General features: G+C 38.2%; 1 protein-coding gene across 1 annotated transcript in view; it reads right to left on the reverse strand.

The window, feature by feature from the left end:
* Positions 1-1004, reverse strand: part of trpa1b (transient receptor potential cation channel, subfamily A, member 1b) — a 25999-nt gene extending 24995 nt beyond the window's left edge. The window contains exon 1 of the mRNA XM_037693769.1: positions 909-1004. Coding sequence (XP_037549697.1) covers positions 909-1004 — 96 coding nt within the window. The remainder of the gene's footprint in view (positions 1-908) is intronic.
* Positions 1005-9725: the final 8721 nt, after the last annotated feature.

The raw sequence follows: 9725 nt of genomic DNA on the forward strand, positions 1-9725 counted from the left end.
TGACATGAGTTATTAGTATTTTATGTCTTTATACTCATGTTTTCTATCTATAATAATAATAATCTATAATCTAATATATTCTAGTATTATCAGACATGATTTATTAATATTTGATATGTTTACACTTGTGTTTTTAATCAGAGCTAACTGTGATTTAGGATTTCCAGTTTGTTTTTGTGGCTCCGACAAAAAAAAAAAAGTCCCTAAATGTAAACTCCACCACCTGCAGCTTGATGAGAAATGCCTTTCTGCCGAAACTAAACTAAATTAATGCAAACAAAAATATTTATTGAGTTCAATATTCATTAATTAGAGTGTTCAAAAATCATAGCTCAAACTGCCGGCGGTTCGTAGAGAAAGCTTTTTAGGGCTGCTCGGTTTGCTTCCAGGCAGGAAGCTCATCCATTTGTTTTTGGCCTGACAATTAAAGAAAATTGTTGCTTCACCCCCACAGGGCAGCTTCTCAGATTAAAATATTAAACAGTCCATACGGGTATGAGGAATAAGATGGTGCGCAACACGTTACCATAAAAGGGTTATTTACTCTTTTTTTTGTAACAAATATTACATTTAATTCATCAAACATAGAACTGAACTGCAAAAAATTAAACAGAAGCTCACAAAATGCAAAACAAATTGTTAAATTTTTAAAAAATTTTTTATTATTAAAAGGACTCTTTTGCTCTCTAAATACGTCCCTACTCATAAATAAATAACTAATTGCAACAAATGTTGCACAAAGTGTATAAAAACTGCATCTCCTTCTTTCAGCACATAATAATTATGTATACTGTAAACACATTCTGCCCTCAAAGTTTTAAAACTTTATCAAACTGTTACAGCAAACACTGCTGAACTTTGTTGAAAAATGTCTTTTTACTGATGAAATGTCAACGTTTAATCCTCACCTTAACTGCATTTAGACTTGCCAGGGCTGGATCTTCATCCTCTATGACGTACGTGTAACAACTGGTCTGTCGAGCCACATCTCTGCCGAAGTTCATCACTTCGATGACCAGCTGTGGAGACAAGGCCTCATCAGTGATGACAGTCGTTACAACTGGGCGGACAGACTCATGTCTATCATAGTTTTAATGAAGCTTTGACTACACAGCCTGCTTTGTGAGCTGAAGAACATATGTTTGCTGTAAGATGCAGAGGGCAGATAATGCCTTAAGCCATGAGCTTCTGAGGGGACTTGGGACGTAGATGACTTTGTCTTTACCCAGAAGGACATTCAGACCCACTGGGTATTCTGGAGGTTGAACCCCTTTTTGGTTTGAGAATGCAACGATGCCCTTCACAGATTGAGAGATGCTGGTTTCAAGTCTGTCCTTGGGTGAGCTTGTATGAAGGAGATAGAAACAGACCCTCAGTTTCATCCAGGGGTCCACACAACTAAACGTTTCTCTGCAAACAAATTATCATGCAAAAATCATTACCCAAAGCCCCATATTTTAGCATCGTTCTTTTAGTTAAAGCAGGAAGTTGTTGTTGTTTTTAATATAAATTAATATAATTGAATTAAAATCAGTAAAGAATCAAGTTAAGTCTAAATAAAATCAAGAAATCCAAAATGAGAACAACTATAGTTGGTTGTTTTCCTTCTGATTAGTGGAGAAACTGAGTGTACTGTGTAAACTTAATCAGGAAGCCGACATAATTACTTTTACAAATTTACATTTGTGTATATGAAAATGTGCCCAGATGATTAGCACAATAAAAAGAAGTCCTTTGAACTCATTTTTGCACTTTGCTAGAAACCAAACAAGACGTTGCCAGAGTAACTGAAAGTTATTCAGTATTTTTGAGTCAACGGTCACAAAAATGTTGCCAAATTACTTTGGAATGAGGACGCAGCCAGAACAGATGAGAGCAAGATTCTGGGGAGAGATCACAGAAAATACAATTTACAATATCGATTTTACGATATTTATTTACAATATCGATATACGATATTTATATCGATGTCAGATTTAAACTTTTTAAGGTGATCTTTTGCAGGATAAACCCTGTGCATACATTTTAACAACACTTATTTTACTTTAGGAAGTTAATATTTTTGTCATGAAGTTCTGCTCCTCACCTAATTTACACGAGACAATCTGCTGCAGACGTTTAAGCAATCGGACACGGATCAGCGCCCCCGAACATTGGCTTTAACTGGGATTTTTCCACTTCTGGTCCCATTAAGGTTAGCAGAATGACTCAGTCTAGATTAAAGTTTGATAATTAAGTGTAGGCTCGGTGAGCTGTGGTCACCAAAGCGGTCCGCTTAATTCACTTCTCCCTGTGTATTTCCACAGACTAGTATCGAAATGTCACACCCCTAAAACATGAGGATAAAGTGAAGCAGGAGCATCTCAATGAGTTGATTACATTGTAATAAGCATAAACCAGAGTAGTGTTTCTGCTTCCAATCATGGCCTATTCACCAATTTCTATCCGTGATTGGGTTTACTGCTGCGCTGTACACATGATTTAAGATTGCACTTAAGAAGTGACCACAAGATAAGACGATGACTCAAAATCAATGCCTCTACTGAGCCAGTAAACCATCCTTTATTCCACATCCTCTGCAGACCAGAGAGAAGTTTGTGCAACACAACAGATCAGGCCGTATAACTTGATTTCCTCTATTATGGTAAATTTGATCAAAGACTCAGAGAAAGACATTACTCCCTCCACACAAACACATACACACTGCAGCAGCTGCTGGAAGCATGTGTCATTGGTTTTAGCTCCAGAGCCTGTCACACGTTTGTTTGCAGAAGCCAAGCGTCCAGGAAGTGCACTGATGGCGAGCAGTTTTCGCCAAACAAAACGGAAAGGAGCAGGGAGCATACGCAGCTCTAAAGAGTGTTCACGTGGAAGCCGTTGCGGCCGCGATCTCTTCTTATTACGTCTGCATAAATTAGGAGAAAGATGCAAACTCGCAGCGACAAGTAGAATTTTAAAAATAGACAAATCCCTGATTGATTTTGTAGCCGCTTCAAAACGAAAAGGACGACGGATCTGTCAAAGTAAAGCGATTCTAAAATGTTAATTAAAGACGGAATGAGTGTGAATGAAATTAATAAATAGAGAAATTCTGTATACTTGTTGAGCATAAATCTTGGTACTTAAGTTAGGAATTAAATGATATACTTACCTACGAATATGTTTGAAGCTGGATGTACTTACTGTATGTGTGTGATGCTGCCACTGAGCTGATCAGGCTGGATGTTCTCCTCATCCCCGCCACAAAAAGGGTTTAAATAGTGCAGAGAGCGAGCCATTTCCCTGTCTGTCGCCTAATGCAGGCAAGATTCTGCCCCCTGTGACCAAACTACTCACATGATGTTTTCATAACCAAGTAGACAAGCCCTTGTTGAAACGTGAGAGGACACTTCACTGGCATCAACACCGTTGAACAACATGTTTTCTTTATAATCACTTTTGATTATTGAGCCTGGAAAGGGATGCTGATGGGTTTGGGAGTTTCCAAAGTTTTACACGTCAACTAAGAACGTGAAGTTTGTTAATTTGTTTATAAGGTTGTCATTACTTTTACTTAGGACATATCAATAAACCTACTTAGGTTCATTATATGGCATGTCTGACATGACGGCCTGTTCTGCTGCGTTTTTCTTTTTTAAAGCGAGCGACTCCTAACATGACACAATGAATTCGACCTTTAAGTCCCCCGTTGTTGATGGAGAGGATTAGGGAATATTGCTCAGGGAATCTTTATCAGACAGGATTATCAGATAAGCTATATCATTAACTGAGGATTATACTACCAGTATTATCAACCAAGGGAAAATCTATCAGATGGTAAATTTGTCATTGATTGTACAAATAATGATTGGAGCAGCCATGCAAGTATCATACTTCAAATTATATTAATGATTACAAAATGATGAGTCACTGTGTTGTCATTTTCAAAAAATAAAAACCACAGGATTGGCAACGTTGGCTTGTTTCTGTTTTTTACCAACATTTTTGTCCAATTTGAAAAAATTGGACTTAACTGGCAATTTTAGTGGACTCGTTAAGCCTCAGTATTTCACCACGTTTTTTGAGTCAATAGAATCATGTGTATAGAGGTCTTTGACTAGCATCATCAGTATGCTTGCACAGGAGGAGCAGCTGCCATGTTGGAGGACAAACAAAGGGCATTTTCAGAGCGATGACTAAGACTGACTATAAATTATCTCTGCAAAATTATTAATTCACTGAGTTTGCTGGCCACAAACCCAGCTGCCAACTGACAAGCAACAACAATGGCATAAATGGGAGTTTGTCAGCTACTCTGTCTCCTGAGAAGATGGACATATAAGGAAATGGACAAAAACATCCAAATCAACTCCCGTTAATTTTCTAACTTAATTTAGTAAATGGTCTGGTTTTAAACCTTCTTCATAAGTGAAGATCTCAAGATATACAAAAGTGTTCATCAGTAGGTTTTTTTTTTTTTTTTTAGTTCTGTCTATCCTTTGGGTTTAGTCACTGGGTCTTGTTTCTCACTATGGTGGTCCAAGCACAAACTGTGACGGTGTCTACTGTACAGCTTTGATCATTTCCTACTGTGAACTATGGCCAGATTTATGCCATTCCTGGTTTCCCAGATTAGGTTAAAGTCAGGGGTGCACCAATTGCAGTTTTCTGGCCGATCACCAATCTCAAAAAAGCCTGACCTGCCGATTTCGATTTTGGCCGATACGGATTTTGTTTAATAAGCGACTGAGGCCAGACAGGGGAGTCAGATTCATATAAACCACAATTGTTTCTTCAGGCAGACTGTTTTTCTTGTCAGCCTTGAGTCCTGCTGGAACTGTCTCAGCCCAAAATGTCCAGATTTATGGATATTCCTCTCCACTGATCCATGTTACGAGCCTCCCCAAGATCGATCCTATATGCTGTCAAGTCCTAAAGCTGCAGATAGCCTGCGATTCTCACAAATCATCTCCATCTTACGGTTTAGCTCGTTAATCAGCTGATTTTGAGTCCTTGTAGCACGAACCAAACACAGACTCGGAAGCTTGCCATGGCCAAAACTACTGCCGATGTCTTCTTCAAGTTGATAAAACAGAGCCCCACCGATGCCAAATAGCAGAAGCCCTGCTATCATAAATCCAAAATATAAATGTTTTCAGCATCCTCCCGAGACAGAACTGAAAGACACATCAGCTGATCTCTGATGTACCCCACAGCGTGAGTCTCAGTCATGCAAGAGGGTTCTCCAGGACCGTGTCGTTTTGTTGAAAAGATTTTGGAAACAATACAATACAAGAAACAATACAAACTCATTTTAACTGGCCATGAGGTAGTGCTCTGAAATATAAATGAAGTTTAGACAACTGTTGTTAAAACTACAACAACAAAAAAAATCTGTAAAATCGGTTTCTCATGTAAGTATCAGCCGAGCTCCCAAAATTAAGGAAATTGGGGCTGATAAATCAGCCGTCCGATTTATCGGTGCATCCCTAGTTTAAGCCAGCATGTGGCAATGTTATGCCAAAAGTTTTTCACCCCAATATAACTCATCAAAGTTGTACATTAAGATACCATATTTCTATACAAAGTGAGATAAAAGTGCAATGTGCTTACCAAACTTGGGTTGAAATAAAAAATAACCGACTAAGATTTGAATAACTTCTGGTTCACTTTAGACGGCCATGGAAAACTACACATTTTATGGTGTTAAGAGATGGGTTATGGATCGCCCAAGATGTGGGTTATCTGGGTAGCAATGATTTTGTGTTGCCATAGATCAGGGGTCTGCAACCTTTACGATCAAAAGAGACATTTCTGCTCCTTCGTTCACTAAATTAAACATGTCCAGAGCCACAAAACCTTCTTGAATTGTCATTATCAACTGGTGGCCCATGGGCCACTTTAAGTTTTTAGAAGGGCTTTTCTGGCCAGTAGGTGTGAAATTATAAAATTAAAAACATCCGGTGATTGTTAACATTTATTTATATTTTTACATTTTAAGACAAGTTCCATCCATCCATCCATCCATCCATCCATCCATTGTCTTTATCCGTTTCTTCCTTTTTGGGTTGCAGGGGTCACTGGTGCCCATATCCACGTTGCAAGTCTATCACAGAAGACTGGCTCCTTATAAAGAAAAAAATAGATTTTTTGCCCATTTTTAAAACCCAAAACGATAAACTGTGCAGGCTTGTGCATTTTTTTAATTATTATTGTGGAGTAATTGAATTCTACTTTGAAGTAATAAAGCATAAAGTTAAAGTGAGTATAATTTACTCTGTATTAGTACTAGTATCCCCTTATTTGCAAAGGAAATGACAGGAAAACTGCTAAAACAAGTCATTTCTTTAAACATAAAATTCAATTTTATGTTAGTTTTGGTCAAAGCTTGAAAGAGGCTCTGCGGAGGAACCAAAGAGCGGCATGTGGCTCCAGGGCCGCAGGTTGCAGACCCCTGCAATCGATGAACTAATTCCAAAATTTTCTGTTATTGAAAGGTTAGCACTTCCCTGACTTTTCCTCTGATGCCACCTTGTGGCTTTGTGTGTGTATGTGTGTGTGTGTGTGTGTGAACTGTTTCGACCAATGGAAGAATAGTCACAGTCCACTTGTTTATGTCTCTTAGGGTAAAATTTTACCCTGTTTTCGATCAGCTACCATCAAAACAAAATGTTAAGTTGCTCAGAACTTTTCTTTATGTAAAACTACATTTAAATCTAACAACAACTACATCATTCCCCGCTATTTGTTTGTTTCTTGTGTAATAAGACACCAGGTGTCATAAAAAGCAAACATTACTTCAAAAGCACGTGATTTTCCCATGCGCTATTATATTAATAAAACTGTTGACGTAAGACGCTCAACTTCAAACAAAATCAAAAGTCAACTATTGATTTTTCTTTTATGAATTTGTGACACACGGAGACTGTACATCTCGCAAAACTTTGCACATAGCTGAAACTTTGATATTTGTATGTCCCTAAAACGGAAAACTTTTATAAAACAAGTCAATTCCTTTTTATTTATTGAAATTACAACATATATATGTTTGATGTGAAGAACAACCAAATACTTGAAACTACAGACTGAATTTGGATCCATGGCAGAGATATTAAAATTAATGAACCGATGAATGATGAGTAAACAATTTATATCATATTAAGCTTTTTTAAGGTCTATTCTGCCAGATAATAATGGACAAACCAACACCATAAATGTCACCGGGTACATTTTATCCACATCATGAATCCAGACCTACCTCATGGTTTTTATAGTGCAAAACTAATATTTGACCAGTGGTTATTATTCAGACATGTTGTGTAAGCATGGTTTATACAAAAACTAGGTGCAGTATAATTAATGCCAGAGTAATGAAGTGTCATGAAACACTGCAAGAACCCAGTTGGTTTGGCAAAATAAATATTTGCCAGAACAGTATGGGTTTGTTCTAGAAATTTCCATTAGGGTACAAAAGGTCATGGAGAGGAGATCAAGGAATATAGGTGACAAAAAAAAGTGTGCATTTTGATCTGTTCTCATTGCTGTTCATGTAAAGATTTGGTAATAACAATTAGTTTTGAAATTTATTCAGAAGGCATGCCTAAATATTTATTCGGTGCTGCAGTCTTAATCCTGGCTGCAGCTATTAAACAACTGCAGGACTACAAATATGCTCTGATTAGTCGCTGATGTGAGGGTATGTTAACCGTCAAGGCCTTTAAAGTCTTGAGATAGAGTAAAAAGTGTGCTGAATAGCATTTTAAAAATAAGTCATGTAATTTTATTAATCATTTGTTGCAAATTAAATTAGAATAACCAAAGGCTTGCTTATTTTAATTATGTAACATGAGTTTGTTCTGTGTTTTATGTTCAGGGCCAGGGTTAAAATCAATCAAACCAGAAATTTTGTATACCATTTCTGGCAACCTCTGGACTTTTGGTTGTCCTTGAGGAGATTCTGGAAAACCGTTTGGCAACTCAGAAAAGAAAAGTGGACCCCTTCCCTGGCTGTGTTTGGTTTGGGATTGTTGACTCGGACTGAGGATACCACTGAGCGGTGGAAGGAGCACTTCGAAGATCTCCTAAATCCACCCCCTCATGTCCACCTTTGAGGAGGCAAGTGGGGGAGGAGGAGACCTTACCTCAGGTGAAGCAGTTTAAGTATCTGGGCGTCAAGTGATGGTAAGATGGAGTGGGAGATGAATTGACAGATTGTGGCCTTGCCCTCAGTAATGAGGGCATTGCTTTGGTCTGTTGTGGTGAAGAAAGGGCTGAGTCGAAAGGCAAAGCTCTCCATTTACTGGTCTGTCTTCACTCCAACCCTCACCTGTGGTCATGGCCGAAAGAACTAGATCCTGAACACAAGGAGCCGAATTGGGCTTCCTTTGCAGGGTGGCCGGGCTCAGCCTTAAAGAAGGAGTGAGGAGCTACGCCATCCAAGAAGAGCTCAGTGTAGAGCCGCTGCTCCCCCTCATCGAAAGGAGTCAGTTGAGGTGGTTTGGGTATCTGATCGGGGTGCCTCATGAACACCTCCCTTTAGAAGTTTTCCAAGCACATCCCACTGGTAGGAGGCCCCAGGGAGGACCCTGAAAACACTGCAGGGATTGTGTATTGTGGCTTGGGATCTCCCAGGAGGAGCTGGAACGTGTTGCTTGGGAGAACAATGTCTGGGTTTCTCTCCTGGACCTGTTACCACCATGACTCGACTACGGATAAGCTGTAGAAGACGAAGAAGAAGATCTCCGATGGTGATCTGTCACCTTCAGCTAAACTGAAAATGAGAACAGGTGGATTTGATAATGCTGCAGAAATATGAGTGGTTGTTTTAAAATGACCATTCAACATAAAAAATAGAATTTATTCAACAAAGGACACTTGTAGCTCCTTCAGTTCGTAAATTGGTAGCTGCTCAGGTTGGCAACTGAGCTCATCAGGACCTCGGGAGATTAATGTTTAGGAAGTTCTGCTTTTGAGCAGGACTCACTATTTTGCAAAAACAGTTGCGTGGAATTAGAAAGCCCCCAAAATATTTGCTGTTTAACTAAAGGCTACAGAAAAAGATTAACACACAAGAATTACAGAGAAAAGAATGAAATAATAAAATTCCACCCAGAAGCAACTAAAGATGGACTTTGTTTCAAAATGAGCATTGGTGGTTAATGAAACGAGTTAATCTTTTGGCTTTTTCGTTGCACCGTTTCTACAGTAATGTCACTAATTTCATTTAAACTGATTGTTCTATTTTGATTCTTCACACATGCAGACTTGCTGCATTGTTTTAAATTTATTATGCACATTGCAGTTCATGCATCTTGACTCGGGCTGTTTGCTGTCATAACTAATAAAAGCCTCAAGTCTGTTTGGGTTTGATTTATTTATTTTTATCAAAACATTGTTGGGTTGTAACATTTTCACTTGAGTGTTGCCTCATAATGGACAATAATAATGCTCAATAAGACTGTCTTTACATATGCAATATGTTTTATCTATGTGTGGGGTGTTGGATAGATGAGCCCCATTTGTGGTTGCCACTATTAATAATTTTTCAACATTCAAAGCATTCAGTGCCACTCTCAGTTAACCACAATTTTATCCCAATTTTAAACACTTGTCAATATAGGCAAAATATTTGTTTTGGAGATATTGAATGTGGAAAGAAACAAACAGTACGTTTAGAAAATGAAGGGTTTTTTTTTTTTTAAAGATGAATGTAGTAAGAACTCACCTCATGGTTTATTTATTCATTT

The sequence above is a fragment of the Nematolebias whitei genome, chromosome 20 (assembly GCF_014905685.2).
Source record: "Nematolebias whitei isolate Nwh7 chromosome 20, NemWhi1, whole genome shotgun sequence".
NCBI lineage: Eukaryota > Metazoa > Chordata > Actinopteri > Cyprinodontiformes > Rivulidae > Nematolebias > Nematolebias whitei.